At 41.0% G+C, this 27,034-nt stretch overlaps 3 protein-coding genes across 8 annotated transcripts; 2 read left to right on the top strand and 1 right to left on the bottom strand.

Annotated features, from left to right (window-relative positions):
* Positions 1–3,084: 3,084 nt before the first annotated feature.
* Positions 3,085–6,632, top strand: LOC115559286 (pollen-specific leucine-rich repeat extensin-like protein 2). Its single transcript, XM_030378090.1, has 2 exons — positions 3,085–3,317; positions 5,600–6,632. The coding sequence occupies exon 2, from the start codon at positions 5,607–5,609 to the stop codon at positions 6,507–6,509; it is 903 nt and encodes a 300-aa protein (XP_030233950.1). The 5' UTR covers positions 3,085–3,317; positions 5,600–5,606; the 3' UTR covers positions 6,510–6,632.
* On the bottom strand, positions 4,537–26,931 carry LOC115559284 (lymphocyte-specific protein 1). Of its 6 annotated transcripts, none has more exons than XM_030378085.1 (14): positions 26,672–26,931; positions 22,512–22,679; positions 19,695–19,950; positions 19,363–19,433; positions 18,510–18,711; positions 17,920–18,054; positions 17,744–17,767; positions 15,909–15,943; positions 15,764–15,827; positions 15,096–15,227; positions 14,791–14,889; positions 13,071–13,154; positions 12,726–12,840; positions 4,537–5,425 (listed from the first exon to the last, which is right to left on the bottom strand). In XM_030378085.1, the coding sequence occupies exons 1-14, from the start codon at positions 26,728–26,730 to the stop codon at positions 5,400–5,402; spliced, it is 1,470 nt and encodes a 489-aa protein (XP_030233945.1). In that variant the 5' UTR covers positions 26,731–26,931; the 3' UTR covers positions 4,537–5,399. The 6 variants fall into 6 exon arrangements, with proteins under 6 accessions (XP_030233945.1, XP_030233944.1, XP_030233942.1 ...); XM_030378084.1 differs by having other exon boundaries at positions 19,363–19,436; XM_030378082.1 differs by having other exon boundaries at positions 19,363–19,499.
* LOC115559285 (podocalyxin-like) lies at positions 6,674–12,619 on the top strand. Its single transcript, XM_030378088.1, has 2 exons — positions 6,674–7,817; positions 10,592–12,619. Exons 1-2 carry the CDS (start codon positions 6,872–6,874, stop codon positions 10,756–10,758), a joined length of 1,113 nt encoding a protein of 370 aa, XP_030233948.1. The 5' UTR covers positions 6,674–6,871; the 3' UTR covers positions 10,759–12,619.
* Positions 26,932–27,034: the final 103 nt, after the last annotated feature.

Below are 27,034 nucleotides of genomic sequence, written 5' to 3' on the forward strand. Positions count from 1 at the left end.
CTAGAAGTATTAAAGATAGATGAGCAACCTTTGCTAAAGTCCAATCCAATCAAATCCAACTTTATTTGTTAAGCCCTTTAAAATAACCACCATTGACCAAAAGTGCCTTACAGAGTAATAAGTTAAAGACATCACAAATAAAAGACAAGAAAAAAGCTCAACAGGACAACATAAATAAACAACAACAAGATAAAAATATAAGATAAAAACATAAAACATAAGTTAAAATTGCAATGTCTTCCTATGTGTCTAAGAGAAGAATTGGGGTTTTTGACAGGGCATTCTCAGTCTAAAACCAGACAGAGAAGAGTCCTCTCTGATGTGCTGAGGCAGATCTTTTCACAATTTTGGAGCCACAAACAGCAAAGGCACGATCCCCTCTGAGCTTCCGTTTTGTTCTGGGCACATTCAGGAGCAGCTGATCAGCTGACCTAGGAGAGTGAGTGGGTGTGTACAGGTGTAGAAGCTCATAGAGGTACTGTCACAATGGCATTTTATTTTCTCTGAACCATCCTGTGACACAATCCACAATGTTTACACACCAACTGATCTCCAACATCACAGGAAGGAGCTGGGCCCTGAAGACTGGTAAGGAAATCCAAAAGGTAGGGCTAGATGTTCAGTGTACTGGGTTCTATGTTCAATATGAACATAGATATGATTCCAATAGTACTAGATCTCAGGGTCCAAAACAGATTTCTCCAACCACTAGGGATTTAGGATGCTAACCGGCCGAAGGACGGATGCAGGACATTGATACAGGCCTAGTTAACTCTCTTCATCTGAACTTCAAGGTAGCCATACTCCAACATTCCCATGTGGTGGCAGGGTATGGGCAGCTTCTGATTATGCCCGGGACAAGGTTCAAGGTTCTCCCCTTTCGAATTGTACATGACCCCTGACACCTGTATGAAAGTTTTCTAGGCGCCCAAATGGCAGTTTAGATCTGCTGTAATTTGTTTTACTTATTTATGACTTATTTATAATACATTTTCTTCAATATGCAAACCCCCGCAAAAAAACATAACATACAATTTCCACAAAAAGAACCGCAGACTCAGGGATAAATTAATTATTTAACGAATATGAAGGAGGTGTCAAACTTCTCAAATTAAACCTTCTTTCAAGTGGAATAAACTGCCTATAACTCACGAGCAGCATACTGTATTGTGTGTGTGTGTGTGTGTGTGTGCGTGTGTGCGTGCGTGTGCGTGCGTGCGTGCGTGCGTGCGTGCGTGCATGCGTGCGTGCGTGCGTGTGTGCGTGTGTGTGTGTGTGTGTCCTCTACATCTACTCAGCAATGGCAAACTGCCACTACAGCATCTTTAGTGCCATTCCTGTGGTTTTATAGTTTTGTGAAAAAGCGTATGACAGCAAACATCTGACACAATTATAGTTGCAAGCAGACATGGGATGGGGGGGGTTTCAGGAACAAGACATAATGAAGATACTTTTATTTCTGACCATGTGTTGGAGTGTTAAGCATCAAGTCGGCCCTCGTGCCCTTTTTTGGACAGAATACAAACAATCGACAGTATACATTAAAGTCATAACAAACTCAGAAAACGCCACATCTTGCATCTCAACATTTTGCAAACCTCACAGTTGTGTGCTGCCAATCAAGTAAAGTCTGTGCAAACTTCAACAGAACACAGTGACCCAGACACCATTTATTTCAAGACATTTACAACCATTTTAAGAAAATAAAATACAACACATCATACAAGTTGCCAAACCAATATCTACAAATTGTGTTGAAATTCCATGAGAACGACTTGGATCAAGGCAACTAAAATGTCCAGACCTGCATACATATAACATAACTTAATTATTGCATATTCAAACAAAACATCTAAATGATGAATTATCATACTTAATAAAAACGGAATATGGAATCTATAGGATAGATATAAAAAATGAATATAAATGATGCTATATTAATAATATTTGGTTAACACATATACATAACAATTTCATAAATCACATAACAATAGTATTCCAATAAAAGCAGCATTTTACTAAAAAGTTGTAAAGTATTTTAATATAGAAGTGTCGAAATTAAATCCTTTTAGCAAGGCAAGACTGATCTTCAATGAAAAACGTGAAATGTGAACTGATCTGTCCTCTCCTCTTTGCAGTCATTGTATCAAACCTCTACGTATTGTAAACCATTGTGACTGGCCCAGCCTGGCCCAGGCCTGCTGGAAATCTGTCAGAACGGGAGGGGGGCCAGACACATATGCCAGAGCAAATATATTATGAGCTCGCAAATTCATCTTGTTCCAAGGCTAGGAACGATGCAATAAATATGATGAATTCACTCTCTAATGCTGCTCTGTTAATGCTTCAAAGTTACAATTATTGGGAAGGGCTACTATAAATTCTTAAAGTTCTGGCTGAACTTTATAACCCTGCAATAGTTGCATATTGAATAGCATATTAAACAACCTAGTAAAGTTTATAATTACAACAGGCTCAAAACATTGAGTAAGGCAGCATTTCTCAAACCATGGGTCGCAGCGGCATACCAGCTACTCAAAAAATGTTTGTATGATACATTTAATTGTTAACAACTTATCTATAAACCTGTGCTTCACTTTTGAAGAAACAGACTCCAAATACTTTTGACCCATCAGACTACAGAGTTCTCTGTCAACCAATCCCATGTGACATTACTCCCAATCAATGATTGAAAACTGAGACCAACATCCAATTTTGTTAATGATTATGCAATTAAAGTTATAAACTTGAATATATTCAGGCTTATTTATGTCGGTCTAAGTGGGCTATAGAGGCTGAGGGTCAAGCTCTACTGGACCTTGGCTTGAAATGTTTGAGAAAGGCTGGTTTAAGGTATTACGCATAAGGATTTCTCAGATATATCTCTTACCTGTGTAGCTTTGTGTGTGTATCTTTGTATCCATGTTAATTTAAATTCATGTAAACAGCCCTAATAGCAAAAATCGAGCTGTCCATGCAGTGAAATAAATTCCTTACACCCTAAGTTTGCATCCTGATTGGCCGCTCTGCGGAGTGTAAGAAAGCAACACTCTTTCTTCAGAGACGTTACACTCCTCAGGTAGTGCTCCCGAATGCCCCCACCGTCTAGGTCAAACTGTCACAGGCCGTCGCCCTGGCGCAGTGGTATTATGTATTGGCTTCAGGGCTACAGGAGTTTTATTTTTGGATAGGTTACGGACACTGTTGCCCTCTGCCATAGGCAGGCTGGGGCTCAGTTGTGGATGAGGCAGTCCTTGTCACACTCCATGCTGGGATTAGCAGGCTGCGAGCATACTCCCCAAGCCATCACACAAAAGGTAAACCCAATCAAATTTGGCATCCACTGACTGACAAGCTTATGGTACCGCGTGTTCCTGTCTGCTGCCGCTACTCCTGATGGCCTGCAAGCAGTGAAATGCATTGGGCATAGCAAGTGCACGATCTGAGCTACTTTGATGCATCGTTATATTCATATCCATATGGACTAGTTTGCAAAGAAACTGTAATAGTGTCAAAAGAAACAGAGGTCAACAAATACACCTTCACCAATTGGACTTTTGAACAAATGAGGAGTCAAATATACATTTGGATAAATTCATAGATTTGCATAATACTGAGGCATTTATATATTGCAGCGATCAATACTTTTTGTTTAACTCAGATTTATGATTTGTTATTCAAATAACAAATGCGCATTATCTGATTTATGTATTTGGTTGATTTGTGTTTTCAAAGAACAGACTTGTTGAGGTCATGTCTGTTTTATTGCTCAGCTAAACTTACACTTTCCTCTTTTGAGTTGACCCAATGGAAGTGACACGGATATCCCACGCAGGGCCTTTAAAGGGGTAGGTGTCATGTGCCTTGCAATAATCTGTTGACTGGAAGAACGACTTTCACAACAAAGCAGATAGGAAGCAGTTTTTAAAGACTACATCTTACAAAACAAATTTAGAAGCTATTTTTGCTGCCCTTTCGGAGATTTCTTTATTTGCAGGATATTCTGACACCCACTCAAACAGTCAACAGTCAAAATACCATTAACATATAAGTATTACATAACTGTGATTGCATACAGGTTGTTCCCATCTAAAGATGAACTGCAGGGTTTTTCAACCTTGACCCTATTTTCTTATCAGATGAGGTCTAAGGGTCTAAAGGAAGTTTTTAATTGGTCCAGTATTGAGCCAGATTGCAGCAGTTATTATTAAAAAAAACTGTTATCCTCATTAGTCTTTTGTTTGTTGAGGTATACAGCGAACTTGTGTGGATGCTGGGACTTGTAGTTCTTTTTATTTCCCATACACACATACACACGTACACACACACAGAGGCTGATTGGCTGCCCAGAGGACAGCCCTTAAGTGCATGGAGCAGGTGGTGGGTGTCAGGATCTATTCGCTCTCATTTCTCTCTGTCTAAAATTAGACTTTGGCCCTTTCACACCTCGACACAGAGATACATTTAGTATGGAAAACCAACAAATCGTTAATAAACAGTCGCCTTCCCAATGTGAAAATAAAACACACAAACGGATTCTGATTCAAACTTTATATTGTCATGCTTATTTTCAAATGGACCAGTGCATAGGCCCTTCACTTTTCGTTCATCTCTGTAGTTATTCTCTGGTCTATATTGCCTGTATTAAATGGCCATCTATTGCTGAGGAACATCTTTCTAATGTGTATTTATTGTCAGGAAGATAAGAGCCTTTTTTAAGATTTAAAGACTTACAAATATATATACATTCCAATGCTGTGTTTGAATGTCATTGTAATAAATGCAATTGAATCATAAATAAGGAAAAAAAAAGAGAATTAAATTGCCATCTGAAACAGTTGGAGTTAGATCCAGTTTATTTAAGTCCATATTTCAGCCAGACATATTTCTTTTTGGAAGACTATTTTCAGAGCTAATTCATCATGTATCCTAGTCAGAAGTAACAAGTTACATGCCTTTCTATTTTGGTTGAAGGCGTTTCATACAGCTATTACAACACCTAGTTTTGTCTCTGCTTTTGATCCACACGCAATATCATCATAAGCCGGGTTCATTTTCAGAGAATTAGGACTCTAAATAGCTAGTGTGATAGTACATTTCAAGAGACAATTATCAGAGCATAGCAAGTTCAAATCCGTGAATTACCTTTAGGGAATTGTATGTTATTAATGAAGGAAATTAATACATATATTGCAAAAATATAAAAATGATGGTAACCGGGATAAATACAGACAAAAAATGAATATATTCTGCATTCACATTGATGTGAACTGAAAAAAATCTGCAATTCAATGGAGTGCTAGGAATGTTTTTGAAAGAAACATATTAGGTAAAATAATCGGATTTGTTTATAAAGGGTTTTCCAGTTTTTGAAAATTCTTCAGACTCCAAGGTGTCCTTCACAAATCTTCATGGTAATCTCCAGCTGTAGAAAGAAAATTTCGAAAATAAAGTATCCAAATATGGTTGAAAATGATAATTTTTTTATATACACACTTAAGAGGTGCAATCTACTTATATTGTAATGTTGTTAGTATGGTAATAGTAGATGGGATTTGTATCCCCGACTTTTTAATTGACTGTAATTTGTTGTTTATAGGTTGGACATGCTGATGGAAGCGAGCTACAACAATGGGCTGGACCCGGACCTCTCCCAACCATATCCTCCTCCAGTGCTACCTAAGCCGGGCAAAGACAACGCAAGACTCCAGAAACTAAAGAAGAAGAGATCCAAGAAAAAAGGTGGCCCCTCCCAGACTCCTATCCCCTTCCGCACCTGTTTGTCTCCTGTCAATGAAGCAAGCACGGACCTCGAACACAGCGACCATCCCTCCCCGTCTAGGTCCCCAAATTCAACTTACCTCGGGGATTCCTCAGTCTCCAATTTCTCAACGGCTCCTTTCTATAATAACTGCAAATCCCCCTTCCCTCCTGCACGCAGCAGCCCCTTTCGCCCAACATGCAGTTCTCCGCTACAGCACTACAAACCTCCTGTCCGTTCATATGAGGAACAGGCGGCTCCACTGTATGAGTGCTCATCTTTTTTATTTGAGGATGACACCCCTTTGACCATGCCATCGCTGTCCCCATCCCCACCACTGGAGGGGGTCGCAGCACCACCTTCTGTCTCTCCCTTTGTCTTAACAAAGTCCAAAGGCTCTTTGGGTTCATTCTCTGCAATACTTAAAGAACCAACCCCCATGCCCAATTGTAGCCCAAAAATTTCCACCCACACCCTGACCCTATCGTCCACTGGCCCCACGACTGGTCAAGAGCAGACTTCATCTCGAGTTCTGGATTTATCGCTTGTTCCGGCACTGCTATCAGTTTCAGTCCCTCAGACACAGCCTTTAAGTGGCAGCAAACACAAAACAAACTCACAATCAAAGGCCAAAGCCTCTTTGACCGCCAAGCCTGCTTGTAATTCCGTTTGTCCTAACAGCCAAATACCGCCTGAGTTGACCGACTCAAATATAACACTTGTTGAAACGGTCAAAGAGAAGAATTAAATTCCCAGCAGACAAAGATTTACACATCCAAGGCAACCTTTTATGAGATCTCTAAGCCCCCTTCGCTGCAGGATCTCACAGTATGTGCTGCATCGTCCCAAGGTGCATCATTATCTACTGGAGTCAGCGAGAAAACAATAGTGACTGCTGTAAAGAATGTACAAAAAGTACCAGTTGCCTTTACCCCATTGAGAAGACCCAAAACACCCTCTTCTACACCCAGTAGGGGATCCACTCCTGTTATTGAAATATCAAAAGCGAATCCACTCTTATTTGCTACTAGTCCGGCATCGGCCTCTAGCCGTGATTTGCAACATTCGGCTTGCAATTTGGAGGTTTGTCCAAAAACCAATTCAAGGAAAATGAAGACTCGAGGTAAGATCCCAACAGCACCAAAAGAAGCAAATCAGGGTGTATTAAATAGCAATACGTTAAACAAGCAGTTTTTGGAGCCTACAAGAGATTTGATGGGGAATGATATGCCAAACAGGTGTAAGACACATTCAGAAGGACCCATAGACAGTTTAACACCATGTCTACCAACAGATAGCATGACCGTGGTTGTACATCATCATTCAACGTTGGAATCAGATCAAAGTTCACCGGATGGTGCTCTACTTTTGCCAAATATTCCAGAATTTATTTCAGGTGTACCAAACACTGCTTCAAATCCTAACCCCATAACTGTAAATACAACACAAGTTCCCCAAAATACAAACTTCCCTTCACCAAGCTCTAACCCACATGGTCTGCCAGCTTTGGAGGCACGTAAATCATTGTCATCATTATTGGGATCTCAACTGACGCAAGCATCGAAGCAAAAATCAAGATCAACCTATTATGGTCTTACTCCAGCTGAATATGTTGCCTATGGTGGTATTAGGACTTACAGTGCATATCACAGACCGGTAAGCCCCAACAGGCTGAGCTCAAATGAAGCACAGCCTAATGAAGACTTGCACGCTTTATCCGTCAGTAGCTCTGAACGAACTGCAACAAGGGCGCCTGATGGACACCAACCTATTGCTTCGTCTGGGGAGCCCTCTGCTGCACTTGTTTTGCATCAAACATCGGTCTCAAGGGAATCAAACATGGGCAAAGAGCAGACACCAAATAAAGACATTAAGCAAGACAGCCAATTTGAAGGTCAAATAAATGGATTACAAACGAGTAAAACATCTGCTGAAGAGAACACAAAACCAGAGCTACCGTTTGGCTTGACACAGAAAACTATGCAACCGTGCACAAGTGACGTAACATCACCAAAATCCTCTTACTCCGAGGCTTCAATAACCATGCCTAAAGCAGGTGAGGTGCACCCACAAACCTTGGCATCCCCTAGTACAACCCCTTCATGTCTGAATAACACTAGCAGTTTGTCCATTATGTCCTCTCTCTCAGAAATTAAGGAATGCATGAATACAAAAATTCTGAATGGTGAATCCCCTTATCTTAATCCAAGTATTGATAATACCTTTAAGAAACCAAACAATGAAGCAAGCAAACCAGATCATGTAGATATATCTGGTTCAACAAAACATCCAAATACTCCCCCACATGATTCAGTGAAATCCACCATGATGCTGGCTAAGGACCCATGCCATCCTATAACATCGTTGTCAGGAATAAGGAAATATACTCAGCATGATCCAAAATTTGCAACAAGTAAAGCAACAGTCCACCCCTTAGTCTCAAATAAAGGCATAGAATCGATGCAGGAAATCAGTGGCAGTAAGATACCAAATAGTGTACCCCAGAACACAATCAAACAAAATGATTTACCTTGCAAGAGTACAAATGGAGCATATTTCCCTGACAAAGTGGGCAATTATGCTCCAAACTCAGATATTGCAAGCAGTTCAGTGTCAGTTTTTCCCTTAAAAACTAAAATGTTTACCAACCAAAATCTAGAAACACCCCAATCAATCAAGGTAACACTTCCTCCAAATAATATAATTCCCTCAATGGTAAACAACGTACTGAAACAGAATATTTCTGGAGCAGTAATTCCACCTTCATTACCTCAGTTGCAACCTTTTACAATTGATTCCGTGACTGCTTTGACTGTTTCAAAAAACCAACTCCCCTCCCTCTATGAAATGAAATCAGAAAAAAAATCGGATTCTAAAATGCCTTTAGCAATTATCTTAAATAAACCTAATATGTCTATCCAAAAGGGAACCAGCCAAAGCAAAACAAATAATAAAGTAATACCAAGCATAACATCAAATTTTCAGGACAAAATAGTTCAAGAGGTCACTGCGGAAATATCTATTGCCAAGAGTAACAAAAAGAGTCGATGGTTGCTGATGTTTCTATGGCTCAAAAGATACATAACCATGCTCCTCATAAAGAACAATTAATGCCAATACAAGACATAATAGAGTACCATTTTCCCAGTAACATTGCCAGGGAAACTGAACTGCATCAAAGCTTCAACATGGGAGCTAAAGAGCTCTCAGCAGGAAAAATGCCAACAGAAATTACTCAAAAAGATACCATACCTAAAACTGGTTCTGAACAATGTATTATTGAGTCTAAACAGACATTTCAAGAAAATGTGCAATTGAAAATGTCTAATAGTGCAGTGAAACTATCTAAAGCGATCAGTGAGGCTTCTCATCATGGTTACTCCACTGCAGAGTCAGCAAGTGTTAAGTCAAACGTGTTGAACGTTGGCTGTATTATACCTGTGATTGAAAATAAATTCCCTAATGAACCTTTTCTGGAAAAAGTATTTGATGCAGCAGGCAGGTCAGACAAGGCTTCCATTGAAACATCTTCTTTGCCGGTGAAGCCCTTTGTACCATTTGGCCCCATCTTGAGTCGTGTCACATCAAAAAGCCCTATGTTAACAATGGCCTCAGATGGTCAAGAAGCACTGAAACTGGTTGCTGACACAAAACACCCTGGGGGCTATTATAATAATCCAAAAATAACTGAACCCAGAAAACCTCTTGTTTACCCTATGACACATGTGTTAGAAGGTAAACAAACACCCACTGTTCTTCTACAAAACAGAACTTTTACACCTGAGCCCATATTGACCAATCAATCAACTGTGAATGCACGGTTATTTTCACTTCCTGCTAGCAATGGTCAACCTTTAATGACCCCTCCCAAAGTAAAGCTTATAAATACCCGAATTAATTCACCTGCCCCAGGGTACATCAGAACCCCCTCACCACGAATAAGCACACGAAGCCCAGCCATTATAGGATCCCACCAAATCATTGATCATTTTAATCCAGCAAAAACTGAGTTAAGGTACTCAGATATTGAAGCTGAACACTTATTGAAGAAAAATAGTGAAAAAAACAAGTACTTCGAGGTAAACACACAGATTGTACGCTCACAGCCTCATTCACCTCAAAGCCATCGCCATGGATACATTTCCCCGAACCCTCCCCAGTATGCCAATTCCATCAGAAATGTTAACGACCCTCTAAGCCCTTCAAAAGAAACCAAGGACATAGCCAAAACTGTGACCCCACACTTCATAGATCCTATACCGAGTATATACCCTCAAACCAATGTCCCCAAAATTGGTCATGCCTCAGATGATCTACATACCTTAAACTACACTACACAAAGTGCATCCTGTTTAGATGTCAGGAAAAAGTCATCCCCCCTAACTGATGCAATTACCAGTAACATTCAGGGATCCTTAAAGTCGACAAAACAAAGTGATTATTCTCCAAATGTAGGAAAAGGAAGGGCAGTACCAACAGCACGTTCAATGCTAGTTAATAAGAGTATTCTGGTTGAAGTACTTTCCCAGACAGAACAGATATTAACTAACTTGGCTTCAAGCTCAGCAATGGAGGGAAAATCCTTAGATAATATCTCCATCTCACCAACCTTCTGCCTCTCCGACAAATTAGAAAATAAGCCACCCAGAACCTTGCTAGAAAAAAAAAACGTCCTCTAACAAAACCGACCCACCTCCCATAAATATAAGTCAAATACAGCCCCCTACTGACTCAATATCGAAAACAATCCCAGCAGCAGATAATGACATAGAACCACCCATAGTGAAAGGTGCTGTGATTGATTCTGCCACTCCTGCCTCTTTGCCTCAGGACTCAGTCTCAGTCAAAGTTCCTGCACCAAACAGAGGAATGTCAGTGCCATCTCAGCCAAAGGTTGGACTCAAAGAGGAGAAAGCACTAGAGAGCAGAGCTGCGACGACACCATCGGAAGAGAGGCCCTCTACGAAGTCCCCGACATCAACTGCATCTTCAACTGATGACAAACCAACCGCCATGTCAGAAATGGCTCCCCCTGCTGAAATACCCAAGGCGCTAAATAAACCTAAAGGCCTTAAGGCCAAGCTGAGTGGGTGGTCACGCCTAAAAAAACACATGGTCGAAGAACCCGAGGAGCCCCTGTTTCCAGAGCCCCTGGGGGAATGTCAGGCAGCGGTCAGTGCTGGTGAAATGGAAAAATCCAGTCAGCAGAGAAGAGGTTTTGGTAGACCAGTCCTCTGGTCTGGAGGTGCTCAAGGAAACAGAGGCCCCCAAGGCGCTGAAAATGTGGGATGCGCTGCTCTTTCATATGTTCTCTACCAAAGAGAAAATCATGGAGCAGATCAAACCCAAGAAGGACAAGTCGGACACAAATGAAAAGGCCAAAGAGAACCAGGTTGAGGTTCCATCATTTGTGAATCGGCTTCCTATTCTTCTGTACAGTCCCCGCTTTAACGCCAGAAAGCTCAAAGAGGCTGCAGCAAAGCCCCTCACTAAAATTGCCACAGTGTTCGAGAGAGGACTACTAAACCGCAAAAACCAGGATGATGAACGCAAAGACTTTAATAGAAAAGCAAGAGGATTTGGTGATTCAAAAAAGGAAGATTGAAAATGTATTGACATTCAAGGCTCCGACTTGGTGTAAGGAGAATTAGAAATAAATAAAGTCATCGGTACAAGTTAGCATTAAAAGCCATGTTCTGATATCTGTTGCGTAATATTGCAGGCAAAGGGAAATGTCATTGTTACATTTTTTGTTATTTTAGATTTTTTTTTATTATTTTAGATTTTAAAAAATATCCTATCGAAAAACTATTCTATGTGTCTAACATGAATACTTGACTATCACTAATCCAAAACAAATGATTAATGAATGAGTGGTTGTTTAACATAATTTAAATTAGTAAATTAACATGCTCTTAACAGGCGAACACCTGAGTCAAAGCCAAATTCGATAAAATATTTAATTATTGTTTAATTGAAATAGTAAGCCAATCGGCAGAATTGACTCCATATTTGGATGAAATATATATTAGCAGATTATTCATCTTGAATTAATTGTGTAGAGTTTTATGAATGAAAGCCACGTTATATGTCTGTTGCGTGACTACACGTAGATCTTAGATATTGACACATGATAAAGTTCTTGTCTGGTTTTGAGAGAGGCAATTTCCTTTTGTTTATTTTTTTTCTATATATATGCAGTGTAGTGCTTGCCTATGGTCTAATCTGTTTCCTATTGCATTGTCACATGGCTTTTACATTCCTGGTACACAGGGCAAATTGACGCTGAATGCATGATGATATATGATGGCTACCATTTGGGGGAGAACATCTTGTCGAAAAAAAACACAGATTCATGCATGGTCAGTAATGAGTAGAATGACATGGCTTCAGGGAGTTGAGGTGTGTATTGTCTAGAAATGAAGGTAGAGTTTGAGATGAGTCTGGAGCTAGAAAGGCTGTTGAAACAGTTAGCGTAGTACAGTCAAATCCAGAGTAAAAGTTACTGAGATTCAAAGCATGTGGAAAGTATATGGAAGTAAGAGAGAAATAAGTCACAAAATAATATTTGTATTGAATTGCTTTAAAGGGATTCCCTTTCCTAAAATTCCTGACTTGATGTAGAAACCCCATCATAATCTAAGAGCTGGTAAATTAATCTGCTACTAATCAGTATAGCTACTGCAGTGGTACTTAAGATAAACTCTTTGTATTTTTGGTTACAGTGTGTTTGAAATAGCATAAAATCAAACATGAAAACATGTGTTTGTTTGTTCTTCATTGTTCTTTGAACCTTAGATACTCGTGCCCCGACATTTAAGTAGCAGTAACATAATTTATGTTATGAGAAACACAACGTCCTACAACAACAACTCTGAATTGTCTATTATGTCATAGTATGTCATATTTAAAAGAAGCTGTTGTGAAAAAAATACATTGTTATGATCTTCCAAAAGGTTTTTACCTGGCTTATATTTGTCATGTTCACTGCAGTCGGACTCGTTATCATCTACAGCCACCTTCTCGTATTTGCCATGACCTGACACCACAAATTTGTATCTTTTGCCAGGGGAGCTCCCCTGAAAAACACAATTTTAAACGCATTGATCATTACATTGTGCATCAGCACCAAACAATTGGATTGCATAGGTAAATAAAATGAACTATTTTAACAATAAGTAGCAAAATAATATACTTGTAATTACAACTTCTCCAATAAAGCTATAGTTCACACACATATATAGGTTTAGGTATAAAGTAATAATCTGTGTGTGTAATAAGAGTGTGTGTCCCGTGTTTCGGAGCATACCTTGCCTCCTCTCCCTGGAGATGATGAATCACCAAGGTTCTCCCACAAGTTCTTCTTGCATAAAACATCTCCCGGTTTAATCTCCTGCGAGTAGAGGAAATTATGTCATGGTTGAAGCATCCTGGGTTATGGTTAGGATGAGATCATTGTTTTTACATATTTGCTCTGTGTGACTCCTCCGCAACACAGCACACATCAGCGGATCAAGCTCAAGCCGGACGTGACACACACCGTCATTAGATAAGAAGTGTTATGTTTTGTTTTGTTTGGCATGTTGCAGACACAGGGACTGGCAATACAAATTTCAGCTGAGTTATTGTAAAGTTAAGGAAGAAATGTATCATTTAAGTGAGGAGGAAAAGAGAATTAGACAGCAAGGAATGTTAAAGGTCCCATATAATACTACCAGGTGTGAGTGTGAATCGCCATTACAAGCCGTTTTGAAAATATGCCTCTAGTGACATCACAAGTGGGCGTGTCCACCTTAATGTGTGCTGGATAGATCAGGTTAAATATGGGACCTGGGTAAGTTCAGGATTCTTGCTTTTTCGCCTTTTTTGATTCCTCCCGGGGAGAATAAAGGTTGATCAATGGGTTCAGGGATCTCCCCGTTCGTACCCGGTACCAGCTAGCATGAGCTCTCTGATGTACATTCACAGGTTCCAGAGCTCTACGCCCAACAACTCAGCTTAATAAACAATCAGGATAATGCAACACTATTTCAAGGTTCCAAAAAAAGAGAATTCATCTTATTTAACAAGCAGTTAATTCAGTACTATTTTGTTCCAAATAACCTCTTCTTCTTCTGGACATTGTGCAACAATACAGGTAGACCGACAATAGCAACACAATTTATTAGAAGCACCTAAGAAAAGCTTGCAGGAAAGCACGTTTTTTATTTGAACAATCGTGGATGATTATTCCTTCTTGGACACTGATCCAGTGCCCTATTTGTTCCAGCCTGAATTTGAAGAGAATGAACTCATCCAGGATGTGCAAAGAGGGATGATGAAATGGCTTACAATTTGGTTTGGGTAGATGCGACTCCGGTAATAGATCTGTAAGTGTAACTCCATTGAAGCATGTCTAAGTATGGCAACGGATGGGGAGTGTCTATGCTGCAAAATTAATCTAATTTTGGAGGCTTGACATCTCTGGTGGATGAGCTCTGGTTGTGGCTTGAATCATTGATAATCCCAGCTGTTGTGGAGACACTTTCTCATGTCCCAAAAATGATCTCAGGAGGTTTGTATAAATTCTGTGTTGTTACTCTCAGTGCTACCTGTATCACTGCGCACAACCCAGCAGAAGAAGAAACAAGTATTCGGACCAGAATTGTGCTGAAGTAACTCGTGGTAAAATATGAAATTAATTCTTGTTTGTACATAGTGTATTCCAGATATTCACAAGTAAATAAATTAATGTCTGCATTATTTTGAGAGTGCATTATGTTGCGTTGTGGAGCTCATGCTCCAGCACCTGGGAAAAAACATCAAGGCTTACCGGTACCAGGTAAATACGGGGGATCACTGAAAGGCACTTGTCCAACCCCAGAAAGGATTACAGAAGACCAAATCCTGAACTAAACCCGTTAAGGCCACAACATTAACAGCTGAAAAAAAATAAAAATAATGTTGTTGTTGATGTTGGTGTATCATATGCGGAAAAAAAGTATGGAAATTAAAAAATATGAATCAAGAGGATGAAAATAGCCTCTTACTGCTGGTTTGGTTGGGGAACTGCTTCTGGTGCCATCTGGGCTTGCCTTCACCCATTGGTTGATGAGGTCAGCCACGCCCACTTTAAGTCCTTCGGCATCCTGAGACAGAGATCAACAATTTATTAGTAATGAAGTGAATTGTGAGTTCATGTGAGTGATTAGCTAAAGCACCGATTGGCATGAAATATACATTTCATCAGCAGAAAAAAATAATCAAGTGTTGTGTAACCAAAACACATGAATTAATTAAAGGTAATGATGTTTACTTAATGGTGATGGTTTATAGAGGTGCTCTTTTTGTTAACCTTGGACAGTGTGACCTTAACCGAGTTCTGGGTCCATGCATCACCAGCCTCGAACAGGTTTTTCTTGAAGGAAACAGGCTCACTGGGATTGGCAAGTTCTGTGGCCGGTGGTTTAGCTGTTTTAGCATTGCTCTGCAACAACAAATGTGAACCGCTGTGGATGTTCATGGCAGTGCTGTGGTTCAGATACCGATACTACGCTTGAGCCGATATTGGTCCTGACACGAGTTGAAGGGCAGAACGGGCAGGTATAATATGTCACGACTGTCCAAGACTGCAATTGGCCAGAATATGCCGGTAATGACTGTAAAGCACATCCTCTGATGTAATATTTGGATGATACCACGGTCACCAACAGAATAAGATAACACTTATTTGAGTTTATCCGGACACTTAGAGGTAGAGGAAGGATGCTGGCAGCAGGGTCTACAGTGGAGCATGACTCTTTGTCATGGTTAATGCTGATGGGTTCTGGGACTGTTTCAGAGATAACACTTGCATACTTTCTCATTGTTGATGTGAATATGTTAAATACACAAATACAACATATAGAGTAGAGTACTGAGCCTATGTGGCTAAATCCAACAAGAACATGCAAAGTCAAATGGTTATTTTAGTACCACTTTATTTAAAAACAAAAACAACCCCCCACTAGTGTGTGAACGTACCTTGAAATCATGTGTGTAGTCATCAATCTTGGAATCAGCTGTAGGTGACAGTGTTCTTCTCATGCTGTTTGCGGTGAAGACATTCTTTAATGTTTTTCGTCTCCAGTAATGCCTCTTCCGTCAATTTGTATGAACATAGACTCACCTTTTATTCAACGAGCAAGTTAAGGGCTCCGTTTTCTGAGCCATCGAAGATGATCAGATGGATCCAATAAAATAGAAGTCGCAGTAAAAGACAGAATAGATATCATTGTGGAACACATTTAAAGTAGGCATACGTATATTATGAGAAAACAAAGTATTAAGGTGGCTTTAAAAACAAATGTAACCAAGAACTCTTTATAAAGACTTTAAGCAGAATTCAAAAAGCTTCAAGCAGGCTTGATTATCAAACAATGTTACTAGCAATGGTTCAAATCATCACAAGACAGGCAGCCAAGCTAATAGTATTAAAATGCAGATACATTATTGGTTGGTTTTACTTTACCAAAATTGGCAGTAAATTACATTTTAGGCATTCCAGGCTCAGCTGTTTTGAGCGATTTATATGATTTTGTAGTTGGTGGATGCTTAGTAACATTCAGGATAGAAATGAGTAAAGTTGCGTGTAGAGTGGCCCAATGTGTCTGTGTGTGACGAGACAATACGATATAGAGGCACAGGCCATGTGTAACTGTTAGGCTGTGCAAAAGTTTACTCCAAGTCAGCATGACACCATTCTGCAAGGCAGTGACTGAAGACATGCATTTACACATTCTGTGGCACTACACACTCTGCTTAATCAGTAGGCCTACCTATATTATTATTAATAACAATAATAATAACAAAAACACCCAAGGCACTTTACATAGTTAGCAAAGTGCATTCAACCATAAAGATACTACACAGATATTGGAAAAATTATGCAAGAACATTAAATGTATCTAATGAATCAACTAGCCATGTGGCTGGGTGACAGAGAAGTCATCCCCCACCTCATAACAAGGGGTTAAGGTGCTGTCTCATAAACAACCAGCAGCAGGATGGCACCATAGCAATCTCAAGAACATGTTTACTTAGATGTAAATGATGTGCCTTCAGGCTTCTAGGAGCAGAAGAACCAATTACCACGTGTTTGCTCTCGGGCAAACTGTGTGGATGAGCGCCTGAGTTAAAGCGACTCATGATTCATCATATTTGACTGTCCGATCTTATGTTTGTCTCTTCCTCCAAGGGATGGAGCATATGTTCAAGGCAGTAGCAAGATATAGAAGTGAGCTACATATATATGTTTAGATATTTTTTTTTAACCATTTGATTAATTTATTGACAGGCAATACAAAATTACAAAATTATTATGTACAAACACAACCCATTGTTGAAACACTACACATAGACTCATGTGTAGATCAGTGCCCGAATTAGAATTGTTGTGTACATTTTGAGATTGATCTCAGAGGAATTTAAGTTTTAAATTGGGGTGTATCCTTTCAATCCTATAAGTTATTATATGTAATGTATTTATTCATATTTATTCCGTATTATGTTGTATCCAATAATAAAAAGTAGCATTTAAAATCTTTTAGATTTTCCATATGATGGTAATTTGCATGTTGTGCTTCACGGTAATACGCTGATTTCTTTCTAGGTTGTTTCTAACATAAATGCCGATGGTAAAAATATGACGCATTGACTTATAATATAAATAACTACTATAATAAGAACTAATGATGCTAAGATGAAGCCATGTATTCTTCCCAGTGCTGTGATGTCATGGCACCAGCGAGTGCTTTCCCTCCCCAAACATGTTTTGTGTCATGCTTATTTTGCAGAGGTTTTGCATTGTAGCCTAAATCCTGACATCACACTGTAACCAACAAAGGCCCCATTGTTCACATGGCCTGTTGCAGACGGCGTAGTACCACAGAGAAACACACCAAATCCAATCACAGAGCAGACACAGCCAACACAACCATCCGCCGACTCATGCACGGGACTTACGGGATAAAACCGAATGAGAAGTTTCTAGTGGAGGGTTGAGGAGCGAGGGAAAATAAACACTTTTGGTTGACAGGGTGCAAAATACAACGACATCACAATGTGGAACAATGGAGGAATGATAGCAAACATATAGTTATTTGGGAACAGTCATGGAGGACTTGTGGATCAAGGGATACCTTAAACGTTGGGCCCATGGGCCCATAGGGGTTTGTCTCCAACGTGTCTCCATGGTTACTGTGTGAGGTCTGCGTCAGCTGATCACCCTCCTCACTGCCCAATTCTCCTTCCTGTATGGTCATGTGACTCTCCGCCTACCAGTGGGGTATGAATAAGTAATAGCTCCACTTGCACACTGTCATTCATTAATTGATGCATTGTTATTCATCCTGTTTACATTGTTAGCATGAAACAATATATATGTATGCAGTACAATGATGGAGTACAGGTCTATGTTACTGCTTTGGAGTTTAAAAAGTAACCACCATTTTTGTGGTCATTTTGACTATTCTGAGATTATTTCAAATTAACTTCATTTTAAAGTTGCAAATTCATCTTCCCTTACATGTCCAGGGTTGTGGAATTGTTGTATGCTCTTTACAGATGACTAGTTACGATGTGCAAATGCCACAAACTTTAAAATAACTCACATGAAGCCCTCAGCCCATTCTGCAATGTTTGTGATGTGCATACCATTATACAAAGTGATTGCTTGCGTGCTACCGGCTTGCTTGTACCCTCGACGCTCGCCAAACAGATTGAACCTCACCTCCACATCCTGAAGCCGACATCTTTCATCCAGGCTGTAATGGAGGTCTGCCATATCGTGCGGCTGCTCTGCCTTCCTGCGTTTCCTCTCCCCCACCACCCGCTCCCCTCGGTCCCTGTGTGTTTGACAGGCCTCATCCAGACCCTTGAAGGCCCCAGCCCCCTCTCCATCCACCAGGTGCAGGTCTCTGTGAGTGGGCGAGCTGGGGATAGGGGGGGTAGAACACACAGGGTATAAACTGATACAGCAGGGGGCTGTTAAGCCAGAACCTTCTTAGACATGGCCAAGTTTTTCTCTGGGATGCTGAGAGCAGGAACTGACTCACTAACTGACCATCAGAAATTTAGGTTAGGTTATTGGAGATGTCTATATAGCTCTGTGGGATGGTAACTGGATTTAAGGAAAAGTAATTATCAAAGAGTTTTTTCTTATATTATCTAGTGTAATATATTATTGAGGCAAAGCTACATGGTGAGTTATTACATTTTTCTACTGACCACTTTATTTTACTCTATTATTATTTTATTTAAAATAATAGTTAAAACAGGCATATATCTTCAAAGGTGACATAATATACCAACAGGTGTGAATGTGATTAGCCGTTACAAGCTGTTTTGAAAATCTGCCTCTTTTGACACAAGTAGGCGTGTCCACTTAGATGTATGACGGCTAGATGAGCAACGTTTGCTACCGTCCACTGGGTAGGCTGGGAGACTGATCTATCCAGCACACATCTAGGTGGACCCACTGATGATGTCAGAAGAGGCCGATTTTCAAAACGTCTTGTAACGGCTAATCACATTCACACCAGGTGGTATAATATGTCACCTTTTCGAAAAGTAGAACCTCCTACCAGGGCCTCGTCGTTTCTGATTCAAGAGAGCTGATGTTCCTCGGCAGGACCTTGGGCGCTAGGCTCCTCGCCTTCTGGGGTAAATTCAAGACGGAGGAGCTGCATGATATCACAATGTCCTTTTTCCTGTCACATATCTGGGATCAAAAAAACCCAACAGAAGAGATGAAGTATGTCGTGTCATGTGTTGTAATGTATGCTTAACTTCACATGGAGTTTCTATCGCATATTCTTTAGCGTTATTCAGTAAGTAACTAAATAGCTATAGCACAGCATACAAATTATATCATGAAATATATCATAACAAATTTTAAAAAGCCTTTCAAATGCACCTTTTCCTCTGAGTATCTTGAAGTTCCTGGAGTCGTGATGCTGCCTCGGGTCTCTGGCCCCTCCGCCTTTTTATCTTCCTCCTCCTGGTGTTTGAGCTTCTGCTTGTGAGTGAAACGGCTCTCTTCAGACCTCCGGCTGTGCTCCTGCCTCAGTAGGCTTTCCTTACGGTTCTCCAACCTTTGGGTCCAATCGCTAAAGCCCTCATCCTCTTCCAGAACCAATCGGCTTTGAGGAGGTTTCACTTCCTCGTCGTACCTAAAAACCAGGCAGAGAAATCTGAGGAATCATTCCCACACAAATGCAGACAAGTCTGATAAAGTATCCTCTTTACTTTCTTTATTTCTCACAAAAGGTAATTTTTAGGCAAGAGGGACGCTTTAATCCTCTTCAATTGATTTGGTTAACTTGAGTCAAACTGAAGGCTGGGTATCATATATGGTACGGTGGTTCTCGTTTGACTATGGGTGAGTGGAAATTTAAACCTTATTTCCCCCAAAAATGTAGTATTCCTTTAGGGTGAGCAGGTCTTTATGCGACAATACCGGTCTGCTTGATTGAACAATTGTAGCTTTACCCAGGAGAGACACCTTTTGATGGTTTGATCACCCAGTCATTGAATTTAACAATCATACAAAATAGCAAACCCTTAAGCATAAGAAACCTATGGGCTCTTATTTCCAAGACAAATATATGTATATGTACATGTAAACTAATCAAAGACATAAATCTTTGGCAGGATAGATATAAAAATACCTGTCATAAGTTTGAACAATGTCTCTAAACAATCCTAAGCTTTAGAATGTAGAAGTGGTTCTGTGTGATTAACAGCTGCATGGATGGATGACTCTGTTTAAGATGTGCCAAGATCGGAGATACTGGGGGCACTGCCAGGATCCTTCGAACACAACAGGTGGGTGAGGTGCCCTGAGGATTAAATCTCCCTGGAAACATAAACAGTGGCCATGGAGACACATCGCAACGGCCTTCAAACAGGAGGGCAAAGCTGCATCCTTTGTAACCTGATTGGCCCTAACAGACATCTCACTCATATACACCCACACACACGCACACATAAACACACACGCACAAACACACACACACAAACACACACACACACACACACCACACACACACACACACACACACGCACACACACACACACACACACACGCACTATAAACATAGTAGGCAAACTTCCATTTAAGATCTCAATATAGTGTTGATTATTATAATAAGTAAAGCTGTCGTCCTATTAAGTGATGAAGGAGCTGATGTGAAGCAGAATAGTCATGTACATTATTCCGCTTATTATATAAGGCTACTTACCAAATAAATCAATGATTTTAAAAAGACTATAACAACAAAACATTATATTTTAATCATAGAAAAAGATTTTATATTTTTCGCTTCCGCTAATAAATATTTAATCTCTTAAATTTGAGTTTGGTCTAGGAGAGAGGAAAATGAAAAGAGATAGCTTGATGATGAAGGGATGGAGAGGTCCACACACTGTAACTTGGTGAGGGTTGTTCCAGTGGTATACACCATTTCCAATGTGTGGCCTCTTGTAATGAGTGTGGAAATTAACATGTTGGGCCAAGTTATTACACAAGGTCACACTGGGGGAACTTGGTCCGCAGCAAAGGCACAGCGAGAGGAGTCACCATGAATGGTTGACTGCAAATCAGTCAGACCATTAAAGGCTCATGCCCGGATGGAGTGTAAACAAAATGCTCAAATAGGGTTCCCTTGTTGAGGATGATTGGCAAACGTTTGAGTTCCAGTTTGTGCAATACTGCAACAACAACCACCCCGGCCAGTCGGGGATTTATTAGTTAACCTCTTAATTACCACTAGCTTTTTGAGTACGTGAAAAAAAATCAGCTTAACATATTCATGTCAGTGGTATCATTGGAAATGTTACACTTTTGTTGTTAATGCTGCAGCCAAAACGCGCGCCAGAGGTTTTAGCTGACATTACCATCTGCTACTGAGAGGATGCAGTATACTTTGCTGTACTCTTCATCACGGCAGCCCACAGTCTCCAGTGACTGGCATGTTTCCAGGGATGAACCCTTCCTCAGCACATCTCCCCTTCCACTACACAGAGGCTCAATGAAGCGTGTCATCAGGTCTGATCATAACCGTTGACAAGCCATGTAAACACATTAGGTCTGTCTAATGGGAACTAGTCCGCAGCTATCAGCACTAGAACTGAATGAGAACCACCAGAATATCCTGCAATTGTGATTCAGGAATAATGTCAGTAATTCATGAAGTCAGTAAGTTATTCTCATCTCTAAACAAGCTAGATGGTTTATTACCTTCGAGACATTGAAAATGATGTGAAAAATGATGATTGCTCCTAACTTATAAGGTTGTGCCCTAACATTCTCACCTCTTGCATGCCCGAGGTGAGCCTTACCTGTCTCGTTTACATTTACATTCAGGGCATTTAGCAGACGCTTTTATCCAAAGCGACTTACAAAAAGTACATTTGTCAGAAGAAAGAGAAACATTATATCACTGTTGACACAGTGAAGACCAACACTATTCATAGAAACAAGTGCTAAGCATTTACAATTGCTAGGCTAACACACTCCCCGTAAACAGCAAAATAGCTTGGATAAGATGGTAAACAATACTCTGTACTATTTTTAAGAGCCAGAGTACTATTTTTAAGTGCCATGGAGTCTCTCCACTGCCAGCCGATGCCAACTCCCCCCCCCCCCCCCCCCTGCCCTCTCACACTCCCCTCCTCCCTGCCACTTATATAACAGACCACACCAGTGGATCACAGAGCCCGTGGTTCTTACTGTGCTGTTGGAGGTGTGGGGTCCTGTGGCGGGTTAGGGCTCGGGCCCCAGGTGGGCCTGCCCCCTTGGTCTCCATGCTCACACTGCTCCTTGGGCTGCTCCCTGGATCTCCGTCTGCGCTCGCGCTCCACCTCCTCAGCATCCTCTTGGCTGCGTTGGGCTGTCACCCTGCAGGTGACGAGACACACGGAGAGACATGGAGACACACAGGGGGAAAACAGTCACTAACACGCCTCGCAGGGCCTGGCCAGTGACCTATACCCGTAGGTCAGTGGCCCATGGAGGTCCTCTTACACACACGCACACACCCACACACACACAGACACACACATAGAAATACACACTTTGACACACCCACGCACACTCCCACATAAACACATGCACGTATGGACACACCAGATACAAACACACATATGGAGTCAATCACAAATGGACACGCACACACACGCACACACACACACACATACACACACACACACACACAAACACGGACACATATATACACACCCACACACACATGGACACAGAAAAGTGAAGCAGGACGTGTTTCAGTAGAAATTCTGTGAAAACTGCTATGTGTGCCAAGAGGCTGTGTAACACTTGCTTTCTCTTTCCTTTCAAAAACATCTTGAAAAACCAGGCAAGCGCAATGTTAGTAGTGGTTGTACTGTCAGGATTCCAACACTAAAAAAGCATCAAAACAAGTTCTGTAAACTTGCACTTACCGGTAGGTGCAACTTAATAGAGTAAATGCCGTTTGGCATGTGTATGTGTGTGTGTGTGTGTGTGTGTGTGTGTGTGTGTGTGTGTGTGTTGTGGTGTGTGTGTGTGTGTGTGTGTGTGTTTGTGTGTGTGTGTGTGTGTGTGTGTGTGTGTGTTTGCGTGTGTTTTGTGTGTAAGTGCATGCATGTCTGTGAGTGTATGTTTGTGTGTGAAGGGATACAAACGATTTGTTTTGGTGATTTTCCAGAGGCACTGATTTTTTTAACAATCTCCACTTCACAATTAGACGACCTATCTCGGCTTCTATATTAACCAACTTATTTTATTGGTCTACCACATCTGGATGTATTTTAGTCATCATCTTGGGTATTTTCACCGATGCTCAGACATTTTCATTTGACCGAGTGTGATATGGGCCTCAAGCCTCTGTTCCCCCCTGGTAGGAACACGCAATAAAAACACTCGGGATAGAACAAGAGAATAGCAGAATATAGAGCGAGCGAGAGGAGAGGAAACAATGAGATCATTTGAAAATAAACCAAGGAAAAGTGAAGGAAAAAGAGAAAGAATAATGAAGGAAAGAACAAAAGAGAGAAAGAAAGGATGAAAGAAAGAGAGTAAAGAGCAAGACTGGGAGAAGTGTCCAGGGAAGATTGGAACAGATGCATCAGAGACTCTACTGGGGAACATCATTTCAAGGCCGGGATTGGGAGTGTTGTCCTGCCTTTACCTCTGAGCAACAGGTTGAACCCCAAGTCCCACCACCGGGACATGACTAGCAGTGATCTGGAGATTCCGTTCTTGTTTAATCACCTGAGTGGTCACAATTAATTTGCCAAACCCTGGAGCTTTGGTTACATCTTTGATTGCGATCAGTTGTCAGGGAAAAGGTTACACATTGGTTCCCGCTGACAGCCAAAATATTTCTGTCTGACGCAACGTTCGCTGTATCAGTGCCCTTGAGCATGGCAGCATGATATCTGTTTTTCGTATTCATTAATCCGGCGAAGGGATGATAATTAACTGGGAAGTGTGTGTCTGCTTATCAAGACATTAAATGAGGAGATCATCCTATTGGCACGAATCAATCCCAGTTTAAATGGTTGTTTTTTCTGTGTGAGGTCTTTATGGATCCACCAGGCCCTACATAAACTACTGGCTCATAACCTGATGACTCATAGCTATTTGGGAGCAAAATAGGTCACAAGTGGTGCAGGATGAAGGATTGATCGCCTTTGCTCCCAACAAAGAGGCTTTAGTCCACAAAACAAGAGCAGTGAAAATGTAAATACTTTAAATCTCATTTAGCCCTGTGGTGTAGAGAATAGCAATCAGCTGAGGATTTCCTGTTGCTTTGAATTTGTTTGTAGCATGATTAGCTTTCTGACAAAAGGAACATGCTATACTCGACTTGACTTGTGACGTTTTGACTTTGCTCAGTGAAACCCATATACATTTGTTGTCATAAAGAAGGTTGCTTTATATTTTTCATTATAAAGAATAATGCAAATACTTACATTTTAGTAAAGGGATATTGGATTGTTGTTAATACCTTAGAACTTGCACCTTTTGAAATGGGCTCATTGTTATTCAGTCAAGTCAAAGTGAAATACTGTTGAAGACCAGCAAGGGTTTTTGTGTGTTCCAACACAACACAGAGGTTTACCTCCCTGATCTATTATGCCTAACCTAACATATAGGGTATTCCTAATGTAACATAAATAGCACAGGTCTTGAATTTAAATACCTCAGATGACCTAGTTGTGCAGCCGGCTAGCCGGAGACGTCCAGTTGGATCACTCTGCATATATACCACCTCTGCACATATGCAGGTATTATACAGAAAATGTGACAAACCTATTCTAGGCCAACCGCGAGGTTGAGTGTAATTGAGTTTTAGTGTCCTTTGGGGCAGACCCTCTCAGTGTTGACAGCTGTGTGTGCCGGGGTCAGTGTGTGATGACGATATGCAGCAGTTACGGACATTCTAGATGCAGACGACTGGCCAAGTGCGTCCCCTGGGTTATATGAAGTAAATCTAAGATGAACATCACTTTTTCCACTGTGCTCCCCTCACACATGCTACCCTCTGCCCGATATGGCACTACTGTAGGTCTGTGTAAATGAAAGGCAGCGTCTAGCATCTGTGGCACTGTGTGCGTGTGCGTGTGTGTCTGTGTCTGTGTCTGTGTGTGTGTGTGTGTGTGTGTGTGTGTGTGTGTGTGTGTGTGTGTGTGTGTGTGTGTGTGTGTGTGTGTGTGTGTGTGTGTGTTTGTGTGTCCGTGCGTGTGTGAGGGTACTTGTCTTGTGCTGGGCTAGATGATGTCATGACCATAAAGGAAGTGCAAGTAATAAAAAGGGGCCATTGAATCCAGAATTCCCCAGTGCTGTTCTGAGTGATGTAATGCCACAGCACCAAGAAATGTAATAACTATACAGCAGTATAAGTCCAGCTGTACTTCAACAAAGCTTTTCTTTTCTTACTCTTTCTTAAGCAAAGAAATGGTGTATTCATGCAAGATAAAAGCATGTGACCAACAACTTCTTTATGCTAGTTGATCAAAATGTGCAGATTCTGAAACAACAATCTCTGTTAGAGCGTGTTAATGCACCCCACCCCCCCAACAACCTCTTCTTAATGTTGTGTCGGGTCTCAAAGAGATCTAAAATTCCACTGTATCCAAGGTGACCAGGTCAAGCCTCTGAGCTTTCATCAAGAGCCTGGCAGGGGGCAGGGACCCTGGGAGGGATAAACTTTGCACACCCCGGACAAAGAAATTAAAGTAGGTACACAGGCTTGAATGTGATCCGTAATTCTGCATGGAAGGAACCTGAGGGAATCTTTGACCAACTGAAATATATTGTAATGGCTATTGGATTGTATTTATGATGTTGTTGTTTTTTCATAACAAATGCCTGTCCTCCCTAGTTCATAGAGATGCAAATGATTCTTGCATCAAATTTCATAACAACAGCAGTAGTAGCAGCAGTTTTCGTTTAACCACTCTGTTTTGGTTATCATCAATCCAATGTCAATGACAGGTGACGCACATTGTACATAGCTTTGTGTCTTGCATACATTTTATGTTTATGTTTGTTTCTCCACCTATCTTACAACTGACAATTTGATTCTGCAAATGTAGATCAATCAGGTTCATTGGACATTGACACCTGATGTTAAATACAATTCAATACTTTGTTATCAGCTCCCAAATAAGCAACATTTTAAATGGTCTCAAAGCATGCTTTACCCTACTTGCATTGTAATATATTGTGCTGCTGTCCAATGAGAAGAAAACTTCTAATCACCCATTTTGATGCATTATTTAATGAAACATCACCCGTTAGTCTTACTGATAGACACCCGGGAGCACTGAAAGAAGATATTAGTGTCCAGGATCCCAGTGTTCAGGATGTAAGGAAGCACCGTCGCCTACCTTATGAGGTTCTGCAAGCCCTGCTTGTTGGATTGTCTTCTCTTGATGGAGCTGGACATGGCCTTACTGTCTCTGTTGGGTTCCTGATCTAGATTCTGGTCCAGATGTGAAATCCCTTTCTATCGCTCTCTTTCTCTCTCTCTCTCTCTCTCTCTCTCTCTCTCTCTCTCTCTCCTCTCTCTCTCTCTCTCTCTCTCTCTCTCTCTCTCTCTCTCTCTCTCTCTCTCTCTCTCTCTAAAGGAGCAGGCGTCCAGTCTCTGGGTGCTGATCCAGGAAAGGGGGTTGGGGAGCAGGGGGCGGGGGGGGGGGGGGGGGGGGGGGGGGGGGGGGGGGGAGGGGGGGGGGGGGCTATTCCAGGACCCT

Source organism: Gadus morhua, chromosome 14 (genome assembly GCF_902167405.1).
Source record: "Gadus morhua chromosome 14, gadMor3.0, whole genome shotgun sequence".
Taxonomy (NCBI): Eukaryota; Metazoa; Chordata; class Actinopteri; order Gadiformes; family Gadidae; genus Gadus; species Gadus morhua.

Coding starts and splice junctions, on each gene's coding strand:
- LOC115559286 (XM_030378090.1), top strand. CDS start 5,607: ATGCTGATGGAAGCGAGCTACAACAATGGGCTGGACCCGGACCTCTCC.
- LOC115559285 (XM_030378088.1), top strand. CDS start 6,872: ATGAAGACTCGAGGTAAGATCCCAACAGCACCAAAAGAAGCAAATCAG. Junction 7,818..10,591: donor AATAACCATGCCTAAAGCAG/GTGAGGTGCACC, acceptor TCTTTGCCTCAG/GACTCAGTCTCAGTCAAAGT.
- LOC115559284 (XM_030378082.1), bottom strand. CDS start 26,730: ATGTCCAGCTCCATCAAGAGAAGACAATCCAACAAGCAGGGCTTGCAG. Junction 22,680..26,671: donor GGCTTGCAGAACCTCATAAG/GTAGGCGACGGT, acceptor CGTCACCTGCAG/GGTGACAGCCCAACGCAGCC. Junction 17,768..17,919: donor CCATGGGCCCAACGTTTAAG/GTATCCCTTGAT, acceptor ACCCTCCACTAG/AAACTTCTCATTCGGTTTTA.